This window comes from Lepeophtheirus salmonis, chromosome 2 (assembly GCF_016086655.4).
Source record: "Lepeophtheirus salmonis chromosome 2, UVic_Lsal_1.4, whole genome shotgun sequence".
Lineage (NCBI taxonomy): Eukaryota > Metazoa > Arthropoda > Copepoda > Siphonostomatoida > Caligidae > Lepeophtheirus > Lepeophtheirus salmonis.
The window spans coordinates 19,899,500-19,912,724 of NC_052132.2; the positions used below are offsets into that span (position 1 = coordinate 19,899,500).

The window sequence follows — 13,225 nt, forward strand, 5'->3', positions numbered from 1 at the left end:
TCAAATTAAATTTTTGTGAAAGGCTATTTTTATATTTTAGATCATTTATGGTCCTCTACTGCACACATATGTACATTCATACAATAGTAAATAATCTAAAAGGAAGTAATACTAGGGTACTAAATAGCATAATTCTATTCCGCGATGTATAACTTATATTATAAGCCAATTTTCAGATAATATAAAATGAAAACTTGCGCATGCGCTAAAGAAAAACCGAGGAGTAGAAGCGCATGAAGGAGGAGAGGGAAACTCTCTCTTTTCTCTTTCCCCTTCTTGTTCGTTATAGAACGTACAATATAGGAAATCGAGGGTAGGATATTCCTTAGTCTTATATTCTCCCTCTTTTTAAATGTCTCATTTACAACTTTGCTAACGGAACTCGTGGATATTTATAACTAAGAAATGACAAAGAAGGTTTCGTTGTTAGTTAAAGATTTGTAAGGAGGAATTTCCCATCATATATAATATCACGACTTTGTGCATCATCACAGAAATTAAAGACTCATTTGAATTACACCACTCATAATCCCTCCGTCTAGGAGTCAATCAAACTACTTATTTAGAGAAGATGGCGAGTTCCGACTACAAGGAAGTTCCTACTTCCTCTGGAGATCCAGAAAAAAATACTGAAACCATGGAAATGAGTCCTGAAGAAGGGACGAATGGTGACGGTGGTGGGGATACGGTGGAACTCAAACCCAAAATGACGCTCCTTAATGGCTGCACAGTGATTGTGGGCTCCATTATCGGATCTGGGATCTTTGTTTCCCCTTCCGGCGTTCTTAAAAATACGGGCAGTGTCAACATGGCCTTGGCGGTTTGGATCATATCTGGAGTATTTAGTATGGTGGGCGCATATTGCTATGCGGAATTAGGCTGCATGATTAAGAAAACTGGAGCAGACTATGCCTACATCATGACCACCTTTGGACCCTTTATGGCTTTTATTCGTCTTTGGGTTGAATGTATCATTGTAAGACCATGCTCTCAAGCCATTGTCGCCTTGACCTTTTCCATATATGCAACGAAACCATTCTTCCCAGAGTGTGATCCTCCGGATAGCAGTGTTCGACTCCTTGCTGCAGTTTGCATTTGTAAGTTGACTTATGATCTGATTTTTGTTATTATATATGTAGAACGAACCCCTTCTAAGTGTGATTATTATATAAACAAACTTGTGTAGTTATAGAATACATGTGTAACGGAAAAATCAATATCGTTTGCTTGAGAGTTCTTCTCAGTATTAGTTTTTATCAATGTACGATTTACCATAAACGGTATCAAAGGCATGTATGTATATATAAACATACACAAACTAAAGACAGATTAAGATATTACATCAAAAACTATACATAGTTATCCTTAATATTATAAAAATATACATTCTTGTAGATATCATGTTACAATAAGGCGTATGAAAACACAAATTTCCTATCTACATATAATGTAGTACATTGCCAATGAGTTTAATTTGAACTTAAGAATGGAATTAAATACATGAATTATTTAGTTAAAATAATAGGATCTGGGATCCCACTGACGGTTAAAGACCTTTGAAACATTCTAAATATCTACATTGTACAAAGTAAATATACTATGTACAATAATGTATGTAGGAGTATACATATTCAATTAAGACTCATAAATAGATTGAATATTACATAATTCAATAAGTACTTAATAAAAAAGGATGATGTTTGATGATTTTCAAATTCCTTTTGTCTATTTTTTTTATTCTTACTTAAATAAATCATTTCCCCCACCTCTCTTCTTAGCACTCATTTCTTCTTATTGACCTCAATATGTACACACTTGAGGGATGACTTTATAACAAAAATGACTTAAATACTTGGCAAGAATGGAGACTAAAGATTCTTCTGGCGAAGAAGTTATTTATATACTCTACATTAGATGGGTTTGTTTCTCAACTTTCTTCAAATTTCGATTACGGCTAGTTCGAAAAAGTTGTACTATAGTAAGAAAATAAGCTATGAAAATTTTTATTGCTTTGAGATGTCATCTTAAGGCGGCACATCTAGTTCAAAGTTTGAAAGGAGACACATCTTCTTTATTTCGCCAATATAGATTAAAATACAGCAGTAGTCATTACTAGCCAAGGCTAACCCGGCGTTGCTTGTGCCAAGGAGGGAGCGGGAAATCACATTGACAATGGTCAATATTATTTCTTTTTAATGTTTAGAGCCCTTCCGTGTGGGCTAAGATTATAGTACATGAATTTAAAAAAAAAATGGTGTAAAAAGCTTTGAATAACATACCAACATATATGCATGAAAAAATTTGTATAGATGAGAAGTCTATCTTTTATTTTTGTCAAAAAATTGTCAAATCATAATTCGCGAATAAATTTTAATAAAAACTTTTTGATCTCTAATTTTGCAAAAAAAAAAGTGGAAAAAGTATTTATTGCATTCGTACTTGTACAATCCAAAAAGTTATGGAGAATAATTTTGTTGAAAAAATAAATCTCGATAATTGGTTCATTTTTGCAAATATTTAAAAAAATATAGCATACCCCCCTAATATGACCACCCTGCCCCCAATAAAAGACAAAATCTCTGTTTTATATATGTATATATTTATATATACAGATTTTGTATTTATTAATTATGAAATATATTATTCTAACCTATAAAAAATATAAATAACTTTTTTTCGAAAGCTAACTTATGGGCCAAATAACATTTGATCTTTTCTTTTTGAAAATGTAAAAGATGATGCGTGTTATACGTAAATTATCAAGTTTTTCTTACTTTTTTCTCTGTTTTTGTTCAATAGAATAATTTTTGGAAAAAAAAGAAAGAAAGAATACCTTTTACACTTCTTATAGGTTAAAAAAATATCCATCAAAATTATTTTATGCAAAATAACTAAAAATGTATTTTTAGTATCTATCTTCAATAAGTACAGAGTTTTCGCTATTTTTTTCATAATTTGATCGAGATGTGCAACCTAAAGATGACCTTTTAGGGAAATGAAATTATATGAGGTAATGATCATACCAAATCACAACTTTTCCGCTTTACCCATAATCGAAATTCAAAAAAGGTGAATAAAAAAACCCCCTACTCTAATTACATGTAGAATAAGTTTTAAGAAATTATGTTTAAATTATATGTGTATGTTATATTTGGAGGAATCATTGCTACCTTAAGTTCTCGACTCCTTAAATTGTATTGTATAGATGCATCAATTTATAGAGACTATTTACATACATATTTGATTTATGTTTGTGAGGCAAAAATACTTAATAATTTCCCTTATAGAAGATAAAATATCTGAGATATCATTACGTCACTAGTGTAAAATAAATATTATATGATTTCCGTCTTAAAAATGAACATATGTGTGCTGTGAATATTTTAACAATTCTCGTCTATAAATAAAATCTTATCCACTTTCATTACACTCTTAGAATAAAGCTTTCCATTTGATGTTAGCATTGCTGATGTCAGCCATTATGGGGGACCCTAAATAACCAATTTTATTTCGCTTTTCTCACTATTTTAGGGAAGATAGTCAATTATTTTATATCAAAATGGCACCAACAATATCGGCGTCAGCAGGATTATATATATATATATATATATATTTAGGATTTGGGTTTCGGAATTTTTTCCCAAAAATCCACAGTTATTCACAAAAAAATATTTTTTTTTGGAAAAAATTTCAAAAAACCACAGTTATTCACAAAATATTAAATTTTTTGCTCTGCTGCATAATTTGCATAAATGACAAAAAAAATTTATAGTTAAAAGCAAAAATTCCTTTTTTTTGGAAAAATATTCTTACTATCTATCAAAAATCTATCTCTCTATTGTTAGTTTTAATTCATATTAACCCCTACCTACAATGTGTTAAAAATATCTTATTACATCCTTATACAATCTGTTTTCATAGTGTAGACGATCAATTAATGATCCTACTTTTATCGCACCAAATAGATAATTTAAGAAAGATTGTACTAATCGAGTTATTTCATAGGGATTTTCAGTACAAATCACTTTGATTTAGTTCCTATATCGCTGTATATTTTTGGTATCAATTAGTATTCAATGTAGTGAATGGGTATTTCTTATTTTTAAAGTCATTTGATGATCCATTTTGTCTATTTTATGTAGTAAAAGTATGAGCCCATAAGATGGTGTAGCCATCATCAATTATGATAACATTTGTTACGGTAGTGAAAATGCTCTATAAATAGTCGCAGTATTACTTGAATAAGAAAAAAAATTACACTGTATTTTGCTGCTAGAGTGGGGAATAATTAGCCCTTTTCTGTTTCTTTTCGGGAGAAAGGTTGCGAGTTATAATCAATAAAAGTTACGACATAATGAAGCTAACCCCGGAAGCGTAAAGAATGCATCTATCACATAGTCTCATTCATATTATCCCCTACTTTAACATGTTCCTTATAAAATAAGTGAGCATCGGTCTCCCTATCTTTTGCTTCACCAACCTAACCTACAAGCATCCTGACTGGGAGTGGCAAGGGTAATGTCTATTTACATTAAATCAATTTGCGCCTGTAAAGAAACTTTTAACTACTTTAATTACGCCCTCAGAATAAATATATAACATGTGGTCATGCTTTGGACTCTCGTTAAGATGGCTATCACACCCTGTCTTTAATTTCATTGGGACTCATTTATATCTCTTAGATATAATACATTCGGGTTCTTTACTTAATGTATTACGTATATCTAATAGGAATCGTATCCTACAGTGTTAATTGTCAATAAACATTTATGTATTCTCAATCATCGATGTATTTTATATGTTTTTGAATTGTTCACCTTTCATTCTTAAGAATTAACATTTAAAAAAAAATCGTTACATCTTTAACTATGCTCCATTCGTATTTGATCAATTGATAAACCAACGCCTGCGTTATGCTTCACTAAGTGTAAAAAATAATCTATACATAATATTTGTACATAGTGTATAATTTGCTATTTTGTACAATTTTGTACTTGTATAAGCAAATTGTAGGAGTTACAATCAAAAAGTTTGAGATGCATAATTTGGAGTATGTAGTTGTAATGAGGATAATGCTATAATTGAATATACCATTTCCTTGTGTTTTTTGGCTATTTTGATATGCTTTCTACGGTACATTATGAAGTTTCTATACACATAGTTACATTATTTGTAAATATATATTAGTAAAGCTAAATTCGTCCGTATGTTCGTAAATTCTATAGTATTTATAATAACATCAACTCTTGCTTCCTTCAATCTAAAATAATGTTTCATTAAGGACATTAGGATATTTCATTATGTAACCATGGTACTCAATTTGAGTATTCAGTGAGTGGATACAATTTCACTGATTTGAAAGAAAACATCTGTGCTTTTGCAAAAACTCTTGCTATTTGTCGCAAAAAAGTTATTAAAAATGAAAATTTTTAACAGCCATTTAGCGAGTCATACAGTCATTTTTGATCTTACAAATAGCAATCTAATCATATTAGGGAAAACGCAAAAATAATTATTTTATAGTTATTGGTTTTTCATCAAGAATAAAAAAATAATGAGATCAGCGTGGACAAAAAAAAAAAAAAGTCAGGTAGGAATGACAAAAACGATCTTCAAATTTCATATACAATATATAATATGAATTGAGGACTCATTTTTAACAACATAGAGTGTAGCTAAAGCTCAACCAGTGAGCTTTCTAGAGACTAAAGTACATCATATCATTCTTTCATTCTTGAGGACAAAACACATATGAATTGATTTAAGTACGTGTGGATGTGCTCATGAAAAACGTAGGGGGTAACACTCATGATTTCCCAGGGAGTTATCTTTTATATTATTAAAGGAAGGTTTGTATGTTTCTCGACGCCTAATAAATCAGTACAATATCGGATACTTAATGAATGCTTTATTTCATTAGATAAAATGCAATGATAGCATCATTTATTGACTGGAATTAAAATGATTTATTTTGTAATTGATCAGGATGAGCATTGTACATATACTTAATAGTAGTTTGTTTATATAACCTTGAATAGTCTTGCAGCTAGCTATTGAAACAAAATACAAAACACAAGTTGTTTTTATGTATTAGTAGCTTGTTTACTTATTGATTTATTGCTACAGCTTAGTACAGTGGCGCTACCCAACAAATAAGACTTCTTCGTATTGCTTATCGCAAGCCACGTATAACTTCAAGATAATACTATTTATTGACCAATTATTTTAGTTTAATAATGGTCCAATTAATAAGGCCTTTTAAGACGAATAGATTGTATTCTTACAATCTACGTATGCAAGTTACAACTTGTACATACATTTTAACTTGTATAGCGGGTCGTACATTGAAATCTGAACACTTATTAATTCAATATTTCGATATATTAAAACATGAACATTTAGTTACAAAACAAACTTGAGCTCTATTACTTACGAACAAATAACACAAGAACGTGATTGACGAATTTCCATTCGCACACTTCTTGACACTGGGCGTCTCATGGACTACTCCGTCAGCAAGTCCGAAACGTTGGAGAAGAAGTGGGCCTCATTCAAAAAGGCCAAACAGGAACAGGAGGACCTAAAGAAAACATCCCAGGCCAATACTTACAAGTTTATGAGGGACCATACAAGAGATCTCGGCTTTCATACCGGATTGTTGAGATAGATACAAAAAAGTGGATGAAAAGGTCCTTGTGAGAGTGGAGAGGCCATTTTTGACTCTAGCAATGAAATAAACCATCTCCTCCGCTTCAAGACTCTTTAAATGAGTCTTTTGGGATCCTTGGAACTTTTTTTGATACGTTTGCCCTCCCCCCAATTTAGCCCTTATGCCAACCCCCTCGACTACATCTTTTAGTTTATGTCAAGGTGTTCAGATTTTAAAGGATCACTCGGTATATTATATCGTATAATGATATAGGAAATCGTGTTTACCTTTTGTTTCTTCTAAGCAGGATTATTTATTCAAAAGTATGTCACATTTTTTAAAATAAATGCAAAATCTATTGCATGTAATGTTATCTGTGCTGAATTCTTCTTCTTCAATAATCATAATATTTATTTTATATTTTATAATCATTGATCCAACATTTAAAAAACATTATAACCCTGATCGAAACTTTTGCTGATGTTGCCATTTTTTTCATATATGTACATAAAATAGGCCATATGTGTACTATGCTAATGCATATCTACAAACTTACTAGGGTTTATCATTTCCCGAGAGATTGTCTTTGCGCAGGATTCCAGGAAACGCATGTTTAAATTGGGAGATCCCATTAATAAATAATTATGTGAAATTTAAGTATTTCTTTTTTTTATATTTTAGGAATAATTAATAAATTTTAAACTAGTCTTTCCCATTATACTTGTATATTCGCAATTTTCGTGATCTCTATTTGAATGATTACATCTGAAAGTGTCCAGATTGGTCTATGGATCCAGCTTTTTGGAATTCTGTAACCCGGGTTTGTTTCAATCAGCAACAAAAAAATATTGAAAAGTTAGTGATGAACACGCTAATTTTTGGTGGATTATATCTGTATAATTAGATGTATTATGAAATAATTCAATGCAAGATTTCCTGGAAATTTCCCTTGCATTTCCCGTAGGAGTAAAACCCCGAGAATTCCCGGGAAAGTGGGATATTATTAAAAACTGCTGTCTCTATGAGAATTGATAAACTCTGTTATTCAAGATATTGATAATGTATTTATTAATTGATAATGCATACATTTTGAAGTGTTTGATGTTTAAACAGTTTCTTGATAATGAAGGAACGATGAGGTATGTATTTGTGTAAATTACAAATATACATTATATGGACTATTAATTATTATAATGTAAGCTCTTCGAAAAATTCAATTATCCACCTATGTAATTTTATTTTTATAATTATTTGTTAAGTATAGGATTGGAAAATATTTAATATACCCACTAATTTCTCGGGTTGTATCTTGTCCCTTTTATCTGTTCTTCAAAACGCTCCAAAATTTAAGGCATCATTTTCACTAGTTCCTCATTTGACCAATTGAATTACTTAATAATCTTAATGTATATTTCACGTACGAGAATAGTTAGTTCCTATCACTTGGTCTACATTACGTGGATATCGTGTGAGTAATAAATATATTTAGATAATAGATCGTGACGTTCAAACGAAGCAGTTCTGTTCCTAATTGGCATTACAGTCGATGTACTACCTATATCACGTTGTCACCTTGATCTTTGTATCTTGCAACCTTTTCATCAGGAATAAAATGAAAAAAGGTCCCAAATTAATTGGTAGTGAGCCAAATTTTCCCCAACTCTAAGCAATTATTATTCAATAATTGCTTAGAGTTGTTCACAGCTTGTTAAGAAGAGCTAATATTTTTGATTACTAAGTTAATGCTATCTACTCGTATTTTCGTCAAATAGTCGAGACTGTCTCCCATCAGATCTGTACACATGCTAGTTTTATAATCAATTTATTTGAATTATAACTATTATTGTTTAATTTTGAAGGAAAATGGAAGAGGGAATATTTTTAATTGACCATCTGAATGACAATTTATATTAAAAAGGTCTCTATGAATATCAAATAATAGGGAATTGCTAATATATTATTTTGAAAAATAAGTCCAAAGTTGTTTTAAAGTTATTGACATACATAAAAGATGTGTACTCACTCGCCCTGGTTAAGAAACATTGCATTATATGAAATTCCATAACATTATATTTTGTTTAATGACTCTCCATATCAACAGTGGTTCTAGGTAATTTTGCAGCAAACATGAATATTTTGTCGCATGACATATTCAGAGCCATTTTTATATTTTATAGCTCAACTTTACTTCAAAACATTCTTTTTTTTCATCAAGGTAGTTTCCTACATTTATTCAAGCTTACTACAGTAAAGGCTAAGTTTAAAATGCAAACCCATAATATAAAAGCATAAAAAGACGGCACAATCTACCAGGGGCTGTTCGTGGTAAAATTAACAGCCAAAATGAATGGCAGCTATGTCTTCAATATGGGGTTGCATATAGAATATTATGCAATTAGTGATATGAAACGGGTAAAACTAGAATGAGCAATTGTTAAGAGTGCAAAACCTCCCCCTAAAATTGAATTGAGTTATGTATCTCAATTTGTTCTATTGTTATGGTTGATTATGGATTCTGTATGTTTTTTGTTACGTTGAGCTTATACCTCTCAAAATTTAATGGCCTCTTACTTTGACCATATACATATAATCTTCGTATCAAGTTTTAATCAAAGTCGATCTCTAACTTTTGCTGTTACTAAAAACATAACCTCCATTCAACTTTGTTGCGGAGGTAACAACGCGGATTTCTATTTCTATAGAACTACCTCATCTATCGTGTGTGCACATGTATACGTGTATATATATAAAAATGTAAATATATATTAACTCCTGTAAGTCGATTATAGGAAGTCTTTTTGAAAAAAACTCTTCTCCCGATATCATATATATAAGTACAAGTACATATATCTTTACACGCACGATAAATGTGGTAACAACGCCGTTAGTTGTTTTGATATCCCTTAATTAAGTGTGTACATACCCACATATTACGTATATAAATGTAAATACCTTTATGGGAAAAAAACATTATTTGATTTGGAAATATACATTACGTCATAAATGATATCGAGTTGCTGCATTTTTTCAAAATCGTGTTTGACATATTATTATCAATCTCCGAGTCTTACAGATCTCACTCCACTTAAAATTGTTGTTTTGCGTTTTCTTCTTTGTTTATCAGGCTAAGAAAAAATAAAACTATTTTTCATATGATACACGGGTTTACATAAATATTTTTCCAATTTTGATGTTGATACAAGAGAACAGGAATGACAAAGCAAAGGAATATTCTCTTAAAGATATTGATTCTCCATGATGTCACACCAAGAAGAAATAAAAATCTTCCAGACACACCTATTATCTAACATAGATCTTCATTCTTCGATTGTGATTTCAATAACCTGTCCTTAATTCAGATCAAAATACATCATTTTTTAGTCATTCGTTGGTAAGATGTTAGGGTGACCAACAATTTTCCTTTTTGGGTCGGTTATAGGTTGGCACTTGTCTTAGGCTTGCTTTTGTTTGGTACCTGGCGCCGAATAAATAAATACATAAATAATGTATTTTTATTAACTAGAATGACACTCGTTAGAGCGCAAAACCTTCGTTTAAAATCAAATTGAGATATGTATTTGTTCCAAAGTTATGACCGATTGTGCTTCCTTTTTTTTACGTTTTGTGTAAACTTGACCTCTCAAAATTTAATAACCTCTTACTTTCGCCATATAAAATCACCAGTTTGATCAAATTGGTAGCATTTGCCGTAATCCTGGTCACAAAAAAACAGACAAATTAGGGCAAAAATATTACCACCATTCAACTTCGTTGGAGGATGTAAAAAAAGTAGTTATAAAAATAGAAATAAATATTTTTTTTTCTTAAAAAACAATCAGAAGTTTTCTTACTAGGCATTGTACATTCTTTCGAACAAGTCTAAGATACTTCTTATATAAACAAGTATCAAAATGTATATTTTCCTAACAAAAGATTCAAATGCTACAGCTTGAGATTTTTCCTATCAGAGAGAAAGAGAAGGGTTCAATTTAATAAAAGTTTTAAAACATGAAAAAATCTTGAACAAGAATTAAAAAAAAAGAGAAAATCCCAATTATTTTTTACTTATTTCATAAATAAGCATATTTGAGTAGTTTATATGCCTCTTATTCAAATTTGAGGGATGAGTAAAGATAATGCAGAATTTTACCTCAATTATTGATTTACCTGTACTTGATTCAAAATACTAATATTAGCCTCCATTTTTCTTCCACGTATAACCTATCAATTTCTCATTCTTTCATTGTGGTGATTAATTTTGTCCATTTTATGTGTAATTTGCGCCTCCCCCTCTCAATACCCCTTTGGGGTGGGGGGTGCAAATTATTGAGACTGGTCCGAGACTATATTTTTTTTTCGTTTGGGTTTTAAGAGATTTTTATATACGGATTTAGACAAATGTTTTGGTCGAAACTCCAGTTGACACATACCTACAATCCAGTTAAAACACTTTGAACTTTAAATGACGTCATTGTATCGAAGTTCAGGATTTAAAAACACGCTTAACGTTTTCATCAAGTCATATATTAAATTGGTCTACATCCAACTTATTTAAAGGACCGAACTTTGTTAGGTTCACTAAAACTAATAACAGTCTCAGACCGAATCCCAAAACTAATATCTTCATCCTTTTTAAAGAGATGAGTTTGTGAACTATTAATAAAATAATTAAGAATCCTAGAGTTTTTAATCGAGCATGACATTTCCCAACTACATAAAAATGATGTCGTTAAATGAATGATAATCTCTACTATTGTAAAATGAATGCATACCTACTTCTTGAGTCATAAGACGTGCTCCACTTATTAACTACATACCTACATTAGTTGACCACAACAGAATAAAAGAATGAATCAAATACAAATAACTTTCTATAATCAGATTTGCAGAGGATATTTAATTATGCCAGGGATATTTTATTATATTGCATGTATGATGTAGGGTGGCTCTTATTGTGTATTTAAAAAAAAATCAATGTTGTATTTTTTGATACTATCATTGCATCAATTATTCTATTAATATTACTTCTTTAGGATTATATATTTACAGGTTGTATAATTATGTGCATTTGAACTGTAAAACTGTAATAGTCATTTATTTAATCGATATTAATATATCTACTATTTAATTTTTGCATCATTCCCTCCACAAATACTGATAATTTTTCATCTCAAAAATTATGCTTCTACCTCTGTATATAAATATTTGCGTGTCATAAAACAAATTTATAAAAAAGGAATGCAGATAAATTTATTATGTTATAAATCCTGATGGAAACAATTCCATCTTAATAGATTTTTTTTTAAAGTAATAAAATAGTCGTCCCAAGATCTCATACTTTATATCTGTGCATTTGCAAAGATTCAAATGCTTGTATACATGTAACGAAATTCTAAAGGGCCAACAGTACAGAACACAGCACCTCGATCCTTGAATCACGGACTCTATGTATACATTTAATTAAATGATCTCAAGTACGAATACATATGTAAAATAATCTACTATGATAATTATCAACTCTGGATTGGAAAATATGTCAAACAGTTTTAAATAATTCCTTACTTACCTGAAGGTCCCATTGTATTGTTTTAAAGTCTGTCTGGAAAAAATGTAGAATTTAATTTCTACATGGAATCATTAATTATAATTTAATTACTATGTCTAAGTATGTGAAAATTGTCTAATTCATTGTGATCGTAAATCCAAGTATATGTTGTCAACTTTAATAGATGACCAATGACGCAACCCCTCAATTTATGACCCACCAATAACATAATTCTTCTATATAAAAAAGCAAAAACAAACAGTTTCTTCAATAAATAAAAAAGTAATCCAATTTTAGTGCTGACCCCTACCTAAAAACTAAAATTCTACGGATGCAACCTGTCAATTTCCCTTCACAACATTGGTACCTCCGCAACGAAGTTGGACCTCGGTTATATTTATTGGTAACTATGATTACGTCAAAAGTTAAAGATCAACTTTTAGGGAGAGGTTTGGCGCTCAAACAAGTACCCATTCTATTTGTTTTATATTTTTTGTTGAAAAGTATCGAAAAGTACGAAAATACGGATATTTTTTTTGTTACCAGAACTGACTAATAAACAAAAAAATGGTTCTTTGATTAATGCTCCATAAGATATATATACAGGTGTGCGCGTCTAAAACTGAACACTCTTTTAAATTTTACGGCTTGAGGGCTTGACGAGGGGTTCTCTTGTAGACCTTAAGGCCAAGATCATTCTTAACTAGCCGGTCCATGGTCCTTTTGCTGACGTTGAACTCCCTGGAGAGGCCGCTGATGGTAACCTTGCCTCTCTTGTCCTCGATAGACTTTTTCACGGCCTCACCCATTTCGTCCGACCTTCGAGGCATTGACTTAGATCTTGTGGTCGCCTCAGGAGTCCCTTTGGCTACTACACTGTAAACGGTGGTGCGGTGCAGTTCAGAACCTTGGCAATTTCAGCTGGAGTTTTTCCCCGCGCGGAAAGTTCCAAAATTGCGACTCGACGTCTCTCCATATTATCGGCTGTTGTTTCACTGTTGCTTTCTAGATTTTGCTTGAGTTTTGTTTAT

At 31.0% G+C, this 13,225-nt stretch overlaps 1 protein-coding gene across 5 annotated transcripts in view; it reads left to right on the plus strand.

The window, feature by feature from the left end:
• The first annotated feature begins 220 nt into the window (after nucleotides 1-220).
• Nucleotides 221-13,225, plus strand: part of LOC121132385 (Y+L amino acid transporter 2) — a 48,753-nt gene continuing 35,748 nt past the window's right edge. For 2 of the 5 annotated variants that reach the window (XM_040727781.2, XM_040727779.2), the window contains exon 1: nucleotides 221-1,097. In XM_040727781.2, the coding sequence (XP_040583715.1) occupies nucleotides 572-1,097 (526 nt within the window). In that variant the 5' untranslated portion in view covers nucleotides 221-571. The remainder of the gene's footprint in view (nucleotides 1,098-13,225) is intronic. The other 3 variants (XM_040727780.2, XM_040727786.2, XM_071886670.1) reach the window with 2 other exon arrangements.